The following is a 13,242-nucleotide window of genomic DNA, read 5'->3' as shown; positions in this document are numbered from 1 at the left end:
TAGTCAGCATAGGTCAGTCGGCTAGGCGAAGATACGTTGTTAAACACTCGCCAAAAGTCCTCTACAGAGGTAAAATCCAATACCCGCTTTGAGTACCTTCCCAGTTGTCTTTTTTTTTCAACTTGAGAACAATGATTGCTACTACGACTACTCGCACTACTACTACCTTAGTCTGTGCCTGGTACATGAGCCAGAAGCTCCAGGTGCGCTCTAGTGGATGAGGGGGTCTACCAGTGGGTTTAGCCCCACTTCTACTCGAACACACCTCATCATCAGAGGTGATGCTGATTGACGATGTGGTACCGGACTCTACCAGAGCCCCATGTGATGGTAAGTGCGCCGCCTCGTCGCTCGACAGGACGGCACCGGTAGTGCCAGACATTGCCTCGGAAACTCCTCGATTCATACTGAGAGATACGTTCATTTCCTCATGGCCAGAACCAGTAGCCGTAGTCGTCTCATGGCGCGCGCCCATGAGAATTATTTCGATCGTCTCGGCGAGCGCTGAGTTACTCGACGGAGCGATGGTGTGAAATGTTCTTGAAAAATCCTTCCATCAGAACGACCGCCTTCCGCTGACATTGCTTCACATGCTGTTTACTCCTGTTAACCGCTAGGTTGTCGCTCGCGACTCACTCTTTTAGGAATGTTTTCTTTTTGTATTTCCCACAGAATCCAAGGTTAGGCCATTTTTCATCCTTGTTCGGGACGAGACCTACCCAAAAATCATATCTACGGAAGCATCTTCAAGTAAGGTACTGCTTCGAAGGGCCGCCTTGATGCACACGCCGTGTCATAGTCATTGAGTGGACCTCTAATGCACGTAGTAGAGCGTTTGGGAAGCCGGATAGCAAGTGGTAGGGGAATCAGCTCGACAGCGCAGGATCCTTCCATAATGGAATATTGCAGCATGTACCCTTCGTATCGTGGTCAGGGCAACGGTAGAGCCTACTACTGCTGAGAATGGGTGTAACTGGTGTTGACAAGGTATTATACGAGCACTGGGTAGAATATGGTAGTTGAGTGGGATAGACGGTGATTCCATCGGTACATGTAGCCCATGGTGAGCATCGTGCTATTGCCTATAGAACTTCGATATTCCACAACCACTGGGTTGTCGTGGTTATAGCGTTAGGTTCGTAATGTTGCATGGGTATTACGTCATCATTTCCTGTCCGTATAGTTCGTGTCGAATTCGGGCCGTTATTATGTTTCCGAACGATGATCGTCTTATGGCCAGACATATTCGCCATCGTTCACCTCCATGGCGCAGTCGTCGGTAGCGGCGGCGGCGGCGGCGAGCAGCCATCACAGGCGGAAACGGGCTCGGCATCATCAGAACTCTGGGGTCGGCGGATCCATCGTTAAGGACATTCAAACGATGGAGATGCGGGAGGCCATTAACCGAGATGGCGAGATGGGCGGAGTACTATTGGAACGTGGATATCTCGGTGCGAAGTTGTACACCGGTCCTGACTTTACTACTGGTCTTCTGCCTGGTCAGCATGACCAGATATTGGCTGAGATGAAGTGGGTCCATGCGGATGTGGTAGGGGTGAGGGATCTCAAGCAAGCCCAATGCCGACGGGTAGCATCAGCAGTGAAGGACTATTGGCGGGTACGGAAGAAACAACAGGAGCAAGGAGGAGGGCAGCATGTGAGGTTGGGCAAGATGGTTGATGGTATCGAGTCACGGCGTCAAGGGGAACCAACAGTTGCTCTTACTAAGGCCTCAGCCGATGATATTTTGATGATGGACCGTCACGGTGATGAGGCCGTCTTCTCTGATGAAGAATCTCAATACTCTAACGCTGCCGAGGCACGAGCCTCGATTGACCCCTTGCGTGATATCATCGACCGTCTTAATGATGCTTCGGCGGTGTGGATGCCTGATAAAGGTCCTCCGATACAGTCGGCCACCTCGTCTGGCAGCAGCTCTACGATACTTAGGCCAGCAGTGATGTCCTCTATCAGCGACGACCACGACGATGATGCTGCTGTTTGTAGTACAGTGTTTGTGCCGGGAGTAGTGGGCTTCCCTGATCCTGGCGCTGAGCCGCGGTGGCGGATGAATGAGTTGTTGAGCAACCAACGTACGCTCCTGCATGAGATACAGTTCTCGGAGGCAGCTCGAGCACGACTACCAGCCCTCTTTACGGCGATGGTCAGAGAGATGTCTACCCACCCTGTTGGGGACCAGGAGTCGGTGGTGAAGACTCCACAGAGTATTCCCTCAGCAGTTGCCAAGTCGAAGGTTCCAGGACGGTATAAGAAGCCAGCGATAGCGGCAACAGCGGCACAGCAGCAGGGTGGTATGGTCCCGGTCACCGAGGCTTGGGATGAGAGGGAGAATCTACTGCTACTGGCGGCTTCGGCACGGGCCTTACCACGGTGCTTTGACCAAAAGAGCTCGTCTACTCATTTTATGGTGGAGCGACGTAGAGAGGTTCTCCGTGGCAGTGCCGCTGCCGATCTTCAGGATGACTCTATGGATTTGGTCACTGGCCTGGTCCATGGTGTTAGCTGGCGGACGGTTGAGATCGGTATGCGATGTACGATGGAGGGCATCGCTGGTCACGATAAGATACGCTCTAACTCCTCCTGTGCTAGACGTGCTAATGAGATGCTCACTGAGCGGCGGCCTATGATCCCACCTACTGGTACGATATGGCGAGACTCTCTAGAAGGCATGGTCAGGGAGAAGCAGAGGCAGGTCGGTTTGCCAGTGGACGTCCATATAGACCAGTCAGCTGATCATAGCGTTGATGAAGCCACTCCTACTGTGGTCGAGCAGACTCTGAGCAAAGTGAACGACGGAGGTTTGGAGAAGCCCTTTGGGAAGCAGGAGGATGCCTTGGCGTTGTTCCACTATCGTAGAGGGCTCACCACTCCTACCTTTGCTGCATTTTGTCCGACTAAGTCGGTGTCATCTGTAATGGTAGTCGGACGACGGAGGGGCCTCGGTGACTCGGCATACAGCCGCATAGGTCAAACACGATGGAGACTCCCAAGGGTGCGGAAGTGCATACAAAAGAGTTCATCTGCGACTAGTGTATCATCACCACTGGTGTATAGAAGACGGCGTGGTGGTCGTGGTGGTCGGCAGTGCAGCAGCATTATGCGGGCATCTATGTCCCGCTTGGCGATACCAGTGAGCTTCTCAGAGCCTCTGAAGGCTTGGGATGAGTACATAGCGACTACAAGCCATCAGAGTTCCTGTCGATGGCTCACTACTGCTGTCACTTTAATGGGAGCTGCTCGGAGGAGACGTGCAAGTGAATGCCGAGAGATGAGGGTCTTGCAATGGGAAGCTCCCCCGATAGGGTCACCGACGTCGCCTCTAGCATTGAGGAACGCTCATGCTAACGCGTTGCTGGCGTTGCAGAAGTATGCTTCAGTTTCGATGGGAGGGGCATCTGTGAAGCAACCGAGCTCTTGCATGGGCTCAGAGGCTATGAGATTATTGACTTTTGCTGCCCATAAGATGAAGGAGCAAAGGACCGATAATGGTAGTGGCATTCAGGTAATACACCATATTATCAAGACTAGGATCTACCCCTATTCAGGTGGCTCCTACGAAGCATCCAATGCCTGAGAATCACAGAAGGATTAAAGTCTCGACGACGTTGCCTGTGGCAGCCGGCGGCTGTGCAGCTGGCGTGCACGTGATGGGGAAGTCATCATCGCATCAGTTTGCGGCAGGACCACGGCAGCAAGAAGCTAGTGGTTTGATGATGGGAAAGGACTCAGCAGGTGGAGCATATCAGGGGACGTCAGCAACGGCCAACCCACAGCAACAGCCTCAACATCTAGCTCAAGTGTTGCCAATAAGGAATGCTACAGTAGCTGCAACGACAGCAGTCAGACAACAAGGCGGCAACGAACAGCAGCAGCAGCAGCAGCCTATGCAACAGTATGTTATGGCTAAGCGGAGTCAGATGCAGTCAGTGGCCGGGGGACTGCAGAATGAGCAGCAGCTGAAGATGGCTCTAGGCTCCGGGACCAAGGCTCCGTCGCCGATTCCACAGCGAGGCGCTAGTCAAGGAATAGGTGCACAGACTACTGGAGCGAAGATGTCGCAGGCCGCAGTACAGAGCTTATTGCAGTCTATGCTGTCCCAACAGCAAGGTCAGCAACGAGCCGGAGCGGCAGTAGCAGCAGCAGCAGCACCGCGTGCCCAGTCAACAATAGCAAGGCAGCAAGGCAGCAATCAAGCGGCCGCTGCTGCTGGTGGTCCAATGGGTAGGGCCAACCTCGGTAATTTAAATCAGTTGTACCAAAGTTTACTCACACAGTTTACGCATGGTACGGCTGGTATACGGCATCAAGGAGGTGTGACACCAGCGGGGCCGGCATCACCTTCTCCATCGGCTTCTGCTGCAGGAGGGGGAGTAGGTTCTGGAACTAGGACGATGCCGGTTCTCCAGAATATGCTACAGAATATATTTGCCAATAATCGCTCGGGATCTGGCTATAGCACAGCAACTACGCCGAAAGGCTCTGGTATACGGGCACAGCAAGGAGCTTCTATTACTGCGACGCCGTCTCTACAGCAACAACAGCAGCAGCGGCCGCCCTATCAGCAGTTCTACTATGGCAATGCCGTTGGCGGGGGTACGTCGATTCCATCCAAGGCAGTATTTCCAGGACCGAAGGCACCATCACCAGCTGCAGCTTACGGGAACTCTGGTGGCCCATCGGGTCCAGGCGTATGAATGGTCCTTTCACTGTTGTTGTCGTTAATGATGACTAGGCTACTGTAGTACTTCCACCATGGTGACTATTGTCTGGAACTCAGTCTGTGATATACTAGCAGTCCGAGCTGCTGCAAGTTCATCTACATTGTGCATTACATTTCTATCATTTTCTGAACGATTGTTTTAGGACCCATCGTACCGGGGTTCTATCGTGATGCTATTCATCATTAGAAACAACCTCGTAGTGCTAGCACCACTACCACCATCGTTATCGTCGCTCCCCCCTTGTGCCTGTGTGTCATCATATGTATAATTAGAGTACTTTATCAACACCCTTTATCATAATAATACCATTACTATTTGAATATGCCATTTTTGAGTTCACACAGCCAATCGTGTCTCGCCACGCCTCGTCTTCGTGTGCATGCGTGCAGGCGGCCAGTTTGCTGCAACCACCTTGACTGTAAGCCGTTCGAGGTTCTGCTTATTCTTGACCAGAAGACGCCTCTTCCCATATTCCTTGCATTGATGCAGTGGGGAGAAGTGTGTATTACTTTGTCACTGATGAATTCCCGCGATGCCCTCATTGCCCTTATTGGTCCACGCTCAGCTGGATATCCTTTTTCATCTAATACTATGGAACACGTTATCGTCGTTGGTGGAGGCCTCGCCGGCCTCTCAGCTGCTCACACTGTCCTAGAGCGTGGTGGACGTGTTATACTCGTTGACAAGATGTCATTTTGTGGTGGTAACTCCACGAAGGCCACTTCCGGTATCAATGGGGCCTTGACCGCCACCCAGAGGAAGCAAGGCATTCCTGACAGCCCGGAACTCTTCGAGAAGGATTCCCTTAGAGGCGGCGCGGAACGGCCTGATCTCATCAAGGTTTTGACCCACGAGAGCGCTGATGGCGTCGACTGGCTCATCGACAGATTTGGCCTTGACTTGTCATTGCTATCAAGACTCGGCGGCCACTCTATGGAGCGTACCCATCGTGGGAAGGCTCGTTTCCCTGGTATGACCATTACTTATGCTCTTATGGAGAAGCTGGAGGAAATCTGCGAGAAAGAACCGAATCGCGCTAAGATGATCCTGAAGGCCAAGGTTGATAAGCTGCTGACTGATACCTCTGGTGAAGTGATTGGTTGTGAGTACGTGAAAGATGGCAAGCCCCAGCAGCTGTTCGGAGCCGTCGTATTGGCTACTGGTGGCTTTGGCGCTGACTTCACTGAGGGTTCTCTCTTGAAGCAACATAGACCAGACCTTGCCCATCTGCCGACTACTAATGGGGAGCATACTACTGGTGATGGTATCAAGATGGCTCAAGCTATTGGAGGTCAAACAGTTGATCTTGAATGGGTTCAGGTGAGATTACTCATTCGCACTGTATGGTCAATCCAGCTGTATTCTGTAGGTGCATCCAACAGGTTTAGTCCATCCTGACGAGCCGGATAATAAGGTGAAGTTCTTGGCAGCAGAGGCACTCCGTGGTGTTGGTGGTCTCCTCGTTGATGCTGATGGTAGACGTTTCTGCAACGAGCTAGGCCGCAGGGACTATGTCACCGGTGAGATGTGGAAGAACAAAGGGCCATTCCGTCTTCTGCTGAACTCCAAAGCTTCGAAGGAGATCGAGTGGCACTGCAAGCATTACAAAGGCAGAGGTCTTATGAAATTCTACAAGTCGGGCCGCGATCTTTGTGCCGACACTGGTATCGATCCCAAGGTGCTGGAGGACAGTTTCAGGGTTAATAACGAATGTGCAGTGAAAATGGCGCAGGATCCTGAGGGTGGCAGCTACCCAGCTTATCCTAGCGGTAAGAGCTACGATAAATGGGGTAAGAAGTTCTATCACAATACCCCTACTGATATCGACGACTCTTTCCACGTCGCCATCGTGACGCCTGTTATCCACTATTGTATGGGCGGCTTGAAGGTCGACACTGATGCCCGCGTCCTCAGACAGGACAAGCCTATCGAGGGCCTCTTCGGAGCTGGTGAGGTCAATGGTGGCATCCACGGCAAGAACCGTCTTGGTGGCAGTTCCCTGCTGGACTGTGTAGTCTTCGGTCGCGTGGCAGGTAGATCGGCTAGTCGCCACATGCAAGCGTTGAATGTTAGAGTGATCGCTGATAAGGGCCTAGCTAGATCCAAGTTGTAAAGACGGCCGTGACCTGTTTTCGATTTGTTTGTTCGTATTTATGATCATTATCATATGCAAGGTTGGTATCACCAGTAATCATAGTTTTATGAAGAGGTAGTCGGGCGAATGTAATTATTAGTCTCATCTCAGTCGCCTTGAGGAAGCCCGTGAGTTTTTAAACGTAGTGACGATGGTGGTGTACACCAACCAGAGTGTTTTTGTTGCGTTATTAGTCGGCACAGTGGCTCAATGGGTCAGCTTCATCGATGCCGTTGACGTTACCCGTTGCCAGACGGTTGGCGGTGGTTGGCGGGAGAGGTAACATCATGTATGTTGGGATAAGCAATTAGTGACTTGCTCAGTTTTTTCACCGCAGCAGTTTTTGTGGTCAAAGTTGAGGTACATGTCAACGACCGGAGGTCCCTCTACGATATTTGACAAAATACTGAGGTATGAAAGGTTCTCGAGATGAGTAGCATCAGTCACGTTGCTGTAGTGGGGAGGTGCCGTCGAAGAAGGTCTATGAGGACGACCTTGTTTACGCCTTTCGAGATATCAGCCCTGTCGCCCCGGTTCATGTAGGAATATCTGATTGCTTAGAAATGACAACAGTGGCAGGTGTTGTTGATCCCAAAACACAAGGGTAATCTCACTAGGCTATCCAAAGCTACTGAGATGGACAAGGACTTGCTTGGACATATGATGGTAATATCTGTTCGAATTGTCACCGCGAGAGATTGTAGTATTGACACCTCCGATTTCCTCTATTCTGTATAGGTAACTGTTCCTAAGGTTGCCTCTGCTGCTGGGTTAGATGAGTATCGTCTCGTTATTAACGATGGAGCTAGTGCTTGTCAGAGTGTGTGGCATTTACATATGCATATCATCGGTGGACGCCCTATGAAGTGGCCCCCGGGATGACTGCTATCCTTTCGACTAAACAGTGTTTTATTATTTCTCGTGTGCTTGTGTTGCTGGGTGGGGGGAGGCGGATAATCTCCTCTCAAACCTTCATCTTAACATAGACAAATCTGTCACATTTCTACCTGTATCTCACACAATTTACCCTACAAGCTTAAAAACACTTTCCTGCGGGGACACATATTGTACTCGAGCTATACATCATTAACTGATGATCAACATTCACTACCAACTGAGAAAGTGGTCCTCCACTAAGGGTAACATAAGATACCTGATCCTTCTTGAATTCGAGTGTACCTCTTATCGACAGAGATGATGTCACAAGCAATTACATGGCTCCCCAATTAGTGAAAGTGTTGAATTCCTTCTGCGCAGATGTGTATGCGGTATACTCTTTACGAGGATATGGCGCATATCAAAACACAAAACATGAATCCGAACTCGGAAAATGCAGTGATAATTAAATGAATGTGCAAGTATTAGACATCTTGATCATTCTGTCAACCTCCAGCAACATCCACATCCATCGCGACAGCATCGGATGAGCCACCGACTATTTTGGATAGCTCATCTGGCCCGGCCTACGACCCGTATATCAAGCCACTCAATGACCAAGTCGAGGCTTCTTCGCAACTACTTCTATATGATCCTGTGCTTCGCCTCCCTGTGATGCCACCGTGTGGTCAAGGTTCTCCACGGGGGCATCATCAGGCTCACTGCATTCCACATCGCCGTTGTCCGGCTCTACCAAGGATGGGCAATGATGATTCTCAAATGCGTCTTTACAAGTCTGACCTTCTTCATCGTCAGTAACTTCAACTTCAGCATCCTTATCGAGAGGCACCGCAGTGTCGAAGGCTATTCCCTCATCAACAACCTCGCCATCATCCCCCTGTAAAGGAGAAACGACTAATGAATCGAGACCATATCAGCGAGAGTACCGTCTCTGCTGAGGCATCCGGCAGGTAGGGCTGCTGCAACTCCTCGTTCTCCTCATCCCAGTTGATAACATACTTGGTAATTCTTGGATTCTCCACATCCATCTTGCGCAGAAGCCGAGCAAAGTCTATCTCCTCTGGAGGCTCGTCATTCATTTCTTCATTATCGTACTAACACCGGAGATAGCTGAAGGGCAGGGGGAGCTGCTCACCTCATGCTTTAAGTAGAAGCCAATTCTGCAGAACTCGCGGGACTGATATGATGCAGAAATGAAGAGGCCAGTAACGTCCAGCACATCCTCCTTCGAAACCTTCGTCAGGTCGGGTGCAGGAGCCTAAGTACACATGACCATGAGAGGACTACCTTGACAACCCATCTTACTTCAAACGTGAACTTCATGGTGGCGACCTCGACAGGACCAAGCTCGACGGTGTCAAGCTCCTGATCTTTGCTGGAGACAAGCGAGAGTTATCAAGAATAACCCGATGCCGAACTGCCTCACCTCGAATCATTGGCGTCGGCCACATACACCATGGCCCATTCGAGATCGTCTTTGAGCTCCTAAGAGGCATATCGATGAGCAACGATAAGTAGTAACCCATAGCTCGCCTTCAAGGCTTCGAATTGAATCTCGAAAGAAAGCTTCTCGGAAGCTTTACAAGGATTCTCTCCCAGCAACGAAACGTCAGTCACCGACACCACAGACATGTGAGCAGGAGGCCGCAATGCTACTAGAGGGGGTAGGATTGAGGGACTAACACGGCACTATAACGGGAGTAGAAGAATAAGCAGCTCAATGAGAGCGCATTCAAAGCAAACGTGTACAACTGCTAATAAGAAAATAACAGAAACCTACTTGGAGTAGAGGAGTCCCTCAAATGGCATCTTTCGTCTCTGCTAATTCAACGACTCCACTGTCGGGAGCATCATGGGATTCTGTCCTCTGTCTCGACCGAGAAGACCAGTATGCAGCCTCAGTTGCTTCGAACTCCCCCACAGTTTCACAAATGGGATGCCCTAGTGTTTCTCGGATACCCCACAGACAAGCAATACCACCTAAGAGAGCCACACTACCGAATATCAGTAGGGGCAGGGCCGGCGATATGGGGGTGAACATCTCCACTGTACCGGGGGCCACAGCGGCAGCCAACCGAGCACCTAGGGATGATATACCCGTTCCACTGTTTCGCATACTTGTGGGGAAAAGCTCGGCTGAGAGGAGATAGACAGAAGCAAAGCAACCACAGGAAGCAACCTTACCAACCATCACGACAACGACCTGAAGGACAGAGTCGGGGGGCGTAAGAATGCACAGATAGCCAGCTGTGGCTAACATGAAGAAGAAGAATGCCGAGCCACTAACCCGTGCCAGACCAAGCACATACATCGATAATACGAAACCAGGAACCTCAGCAACGGCAGAAATGGTAGCCGTGATATACACCGAGCTACCAATGTGCTCTGCAGTCATATTGATACCATAATAAGCATACCCAGTAGCGTACCACATGAACATGAGCAAAATGGTAGTACGGCGGAGATGACGGTACGAGCATAGGGATCTCAGATGCGCCAAACAGCCCCTCATAGGCAACGCTGTTGCAGTATCCGCAGGTCGCAATCTGAATATCTTCACATTCAACGTTGGGGACGCGTTGAACCGAGCAATGTAGTTCATGACATGCTCGGCCTCGGTCTTCCTACCATTAGCAAGCAGCCATCTGAGAGCAAACAGACTTGGAGGCGGACATAAGGTACCTCCGGAACACACCTTGGTGACTCCCGGCACGTAAATAGGACGGCAATACATGTAGGTAGTGACAGTAGAGATATAGCTATGCATACCAATCGCCAGGATAATAACGTGTACGCAGATGCTATACAGAATAGCATTCCTACGGTAAAGCACCTGAACAGGAAGCGTAGACATTCAAGTGATAGGAACGTTTTACATGTGGAAAGCATTCCCAGTGGTAGTTCTAGCTCGTTGACCCCAAACCTCACTAGCTAGGGTGAAGGATACCAATCCTAGGCCACTTGAGAACAGACCGGATAAAAAAGTAAACACCCAGAAGCTGATGGTCCCGAAGCTGATTGCAGCACCTGTAGATTGGAAAGCGAGAGCTGAAGAAAACTACACCCAAAGCACTCACCAGCCATGAACACGCCACATAGTGCTGATGCCGACACTACTGCGGGTTTACGACCCAATCGATCGGCCACTACACCCCATAGAGGGGTTCCGACCATCGACCCGACGAAGGGTGCTGACCGTAGAATACTGTGCCACTCGGTGGGGAACTACGGTGATGTTCATGGACATAAAAGAGGTCTATATGAGCTCACTTCATCAAGAATCGACGTGAAATTGTCGTCTGTTCCAGGGCTCATAGTAGTGAAGACCGTGCTTAGCATGACGGCACCGTAACCGACCCACGCTAGGCCCATCGCCGCTGTTATGCGCTTCTGGTATCTGAGGATGAAACCCATGAGAGCCTACGTGAGGACGAGGTAGAAGGCATCGCATACACCGAGGAGTGGAGAGCAGTAGAGAGCGAATTACCTCCCGAAGCCGTCAGCAGCCTCTATAGCCTCATCAATCGTTATTGAGTCGGCCACGTTACTATCCAACTTCTCATCGTCACTGTCCGAGTGGCTAGGCACGGCTCCGAAAGGAACCTGTACCACCATGTTCAACGGAAATTGCTATTCCAAGTTAGAAACCGTGCGCTTGGCAAGCGCGTGCGCCCATGTCCCGCGCGAAATCGAAGTAGTAGCATCATCAACCTTGTGATACCTCAACCACACGTCAATGGGGTAACCCAATCACTATGATGCCGCCCTTCAATGAGGTCATCGCCCGGGCTTGGATATGCTGCAGTCTAGGTTGGTTACTACTGCTAGCACAGTTAGTCGGGGGTAGTGGGGCCGAAGACCGCCTTGACCAGAGACTTCTATTGACCACCGTATCCGAGGATGAAATCGAGGAGTCGCTGGCCTTGAACATGTGGAAGGCCGTCGGCTGGGCTGCTCTATCTGCTATATCCCTACCTATAGGATCCACTATTGCTATACTGTGGCCCCCGGGTCAACGCGTATGTAGTGTTCTACTAGCATTTGGGTCGGGATCTTTGCTTGAGGCACTGAGTATAGAGCTATTCGGGCATGTACTGCATGCCACTGACGATAAGAGGGTCATTTACTCGTTGATTGCTGGAGCTCTCGTTGGGTGCCTTATATTTGTACTACTCAACAAGGTGATAGTGGACGAACCCAGCTGCTACTCTATGATGGTGATCTCCCTCAGATGCTGAATGACCGTGGTGGCTTCTATCGTCACGAGAATATGATAGGTCAGTACGTGATGCGTGTTAAGGTGAAGATGATGAGGAGCTTGTTGCGGAGGTTGAAGCAAGTGCCAATGCTCAGCGGACTAGAGGATATCGAGCTTTACGAGCTTGCTAAAGTAGTAGTTGTCATGGACATCCCCTGTCCATTTCAGTGTGTCCTCGTCAGTCCTTCGAAAGCTCTCGTTACCGTGCCGGGCATGTGGTGGTGTGCGATGCAACCACGAGCACTACTGCATACTCCGCCCTTTTCTTCGTTGTAAGTGGCGAAGTGCAGGTGACAACAAGCTTCAACGATGGAATTGAAAGTGAGCATTCAGGTCATTGGTAACCTCAGACAAGTTGGGGCTTATTAGGTACCACTGTAGCTGGCCCGAACTCGATATTCGGCCAGATGACTTTATGTACCGGCGTGCCCGTGGCGACTACGGCAGTGACCCAAACTCGGGTCAAGCTGCTTCGACTACCACCTGTTGACGTAAGGAAATGAGTAAAACTGTAAGGCACTTCAGCGGACAGGTCCAAAGGCTACTGATCGAGAAGGACTGTGTGAGAGAATTCGTATCAAACTGCGCTGTGTCAAGATTGAGCCAGCCAGGAACGGTGTTTGCTGAGTGCTCCGAGGAGACACTGGTGAGCTGGCTCTACAGACTCTTCGGTGTTACGATTCAATCAGGCCAGGCTAGTCTCAGCCATGACTCAGTGTGAGCTGCATATAGGTGACGTATTATTTTTCGAAGTGGATCGGACCTGTCCAATCTATCTCGTCATTCTAGGCCTGGTAGTAACCGTAGTATATGCACATGTTTCTATCATCGTCAATCTCAGGTCGAGGTTTGGTACGAGCAGGCGCCTACTGCGCCATTCTCGGGTCAAGATGGAGTCGAGAGTGTATTAGGTAGTGATAGTGTTTCCACTCATTTATGTGGAGAGCAGAGATTGTTTGCTGTGAGCGACCTCATTGGCACCGAGCATATGGTATACGGTCATTCGGTTGCGGCAATCGCCACGGCAATGAAGCCTACAGTGGTATTCAAGGTAGTAGGGATCTCTCTACTGCGGTCTTAATGCCTCGTATGTCTCAGCTGGAGCGGGAGGATCTGGAGCGGATGATGGACTATGATGAGGGGCTGAAAAACGCAATGAAGAAATATGCTATCAGCCGATTGTCTACTCGTCCAGGGGATAGTAAAAATGC

General features: G+C 50.8%; 9 protein-coding genes across 9 annotated transcripts in view; 6 read left to right on the top strand and 3 right to left on the bottom strand.

The window, feature by feature from the left end:
- Positions 1–409, bottom strand: part of Pmar_PMAR005133 (translation initiation factor E4, putative) — a 1,916-nt gene extending 1,507 nt beyond the window's left edge. Inside the window, exon 1 of the mRNA XM_002786386.1 lies at positions 167–409. Within this exon, the coding sequence (XP_002786432.1) occupies positions 167–406 (240 nt within the window). The 5' untranslated portion in view covers positions 407–409. The remainder of the gene's footprint in view (positions 1–166) is intronic.
- Positions 410–1,264: 855 nt separating this feature from the next.
- Positions 1,265–3,595, top strand: Pmar_PMAR005132 (hypothetical protein; the record flags this gene model as incomplete). Its single annotated transcript, XM_002786385.1, has 1 exon — positions 1,265–3,595. The coding sequence occupies one exon, from the start codon at positions 1,265–1,267 to the stop codon at positions 3,593–3,595; it is 2,331 nt and encodes a 776-aa protein (XP_002786431.1).
- A 325-nt stretch (positions 3,596–3,920) lies between these two features.
- Pmar_PMAR005131 (hypothetical protein) lies at positions 3,921–4,715 on the top strand (the record flags this gene model as incomplete). The annotated part of the gene is made up of 1 exon (XM_002786384.1): positions 3,921–4,715. One exon carries the CDS (start codon positions 3,921–3,923, stop codon positions 4,713–4,715), a length of 795 nt encoding a protein of 264 aa, XP_002786430.1.
- A 618-nt stretch (positions 4,716–5,333) lies between these two features.
- On the top strand, positions 5,334–6,855 carry Pmar_PMAR005130 (Osmotic growth protein, putative; the record flags this gene model as incomplete). Its single annotated transcript, XM_002786383.1, has 2 exons — positions 5,334–6,062; positions 6,112–6,855. 2 exons carry the CDS (start codon positions 5,334–5,336, stop codon positions 6,853–6,855), a joined length of 1,473 nt encoding a protein of 490 aa, XP_002786429.1.
- A 172-nt stretch (positions 6,856–7,027) lies between these two features.
- Pmar_PMAR005129 (14 kDa zinc-binding protein, putative) lies at positions 7,028–7,758 on the top strand (the record flags this gene model as incomplete). Its single annotated transcript, XM_002786382.1, has 4 exons — positions 7,028–7,155; positions 7,334–7,415; positions 7,456–7,542; positions 7,615–7,758. The coding sequence occupies 4 exons, from the start codon at positions 7,028–7,030 to the stop codon at positions 7,756–7,758; spliced, it is 441 nt and encodes a 146-aa protein (XP_002786428.1).
- Positions 7,759–8,198: 440 nt separating this feature from the next.
- Positions 8,199–9,356, bottom strand: Pmar_PMAR005128 (Anti-silencing protein, putative). The gene is made up of 8 exons (XM_002786381.1): positions 9,307–9,356; positions 9,200–9,258; positions 9,079–9,148; positions 8,909–9,031; positions 8,700–8,867; positions 8,554–8,650; positions 8,396–8,502; positions 8,199–8,339 (listed from the first exon to the last, which is right to left on the bottom strand). The coding sequence occupies exons 2-8, from the start codon at positions 9,229–9,231 to the stop codon at positions 8,259–8,261; spliced, it is 678 nt and encodes a 225-aa protein (XP_002786427.1). The 5' UTR covers positions 9,232–9,258; positions 9,307–9,356; the 3' UTR covers positions 8,199–8,258.
- A 119-nt stretch (positions 9,357–9,475) lies between these two features.
- On the bottom strand, positions 9,476–11,388 carry Pmar_PMAR005127 (sugar transporter, putative; the record flags this gene model as incomplete). The annotated part of the gene is made up of 6 exons (XM_002786380.1): positions 9,476–10,418; positions 10,469–10,606; positions 10,650–10,800; positions 10,851–10,998; positions 11,044–11,170; positions 11,261–11,388. 6 exons carry the CDS (start codon positions 11,386–11,388, stop codon positions 9,572–9,574), a joined length of 1,539 nt encoding a protein of 512 aa, XP_002786426.1. The 3' UTR covers positions 9,476–9,571.
- Positions 11,389–11,494: 106 nt separating this feature from the next.
- Pmar_PMAR005126 (hypothetical protein) lies at positions 11,495–12,534 on the top strand (the record flags this gene model as incomplete). The annotated part of the gene is made up of 4 exons (XM_002786379.1): positions 11,495–11,954; positions 12,005–12,163; positions 12,214–12,352; positions 12,401–12,534. Exons 1-4 carry the CDS (start codon positions 11,529–11,531, stop codon positions 12,532–12,534), a joined length of 858 nt encoding a protein of 285 aa, XP_002786425.1. The 5' UTR covers positions 11,495–11,528.
- A 338-nt stretch (positions 12,535–12,872) lies between these two features.
- Pmar_PMAR005125 (hypothetical protein) lies at positions 12,873–13,082 on the top strand (the record flags this gene model as incomplete). The annotated part of the gene is made up of 1 exon (XM_002786378.1): positions 12,873–13,082. A coding segment is annotated over one exon (210 nt), but the record flags the coding sequence as incomplete, so codon positions are not given.
- Between the last annotated feature and the right edge of the window lie 160 nt (positions 13,083–13,242).

The sequence above is a fragment of the Perkinsus marinus genome, assembly GCF_000006405.1.
Source record: "Perkinsus marinus ATCC 50983 genomic scaffold scf_1104296931384, whole genome shotgun sequence".
In the NCBI taxonomy this organism is placed as follows: Eukaryota; Perkinsozoa; order Perkinsida; family Perkinsidae; genus Perkinsus; species Perkinsus marinus.
Note: the sequence above shows the minus strand (reverse complement) of the source record. Positions and strands in the feature narration are given on the sequence as shown.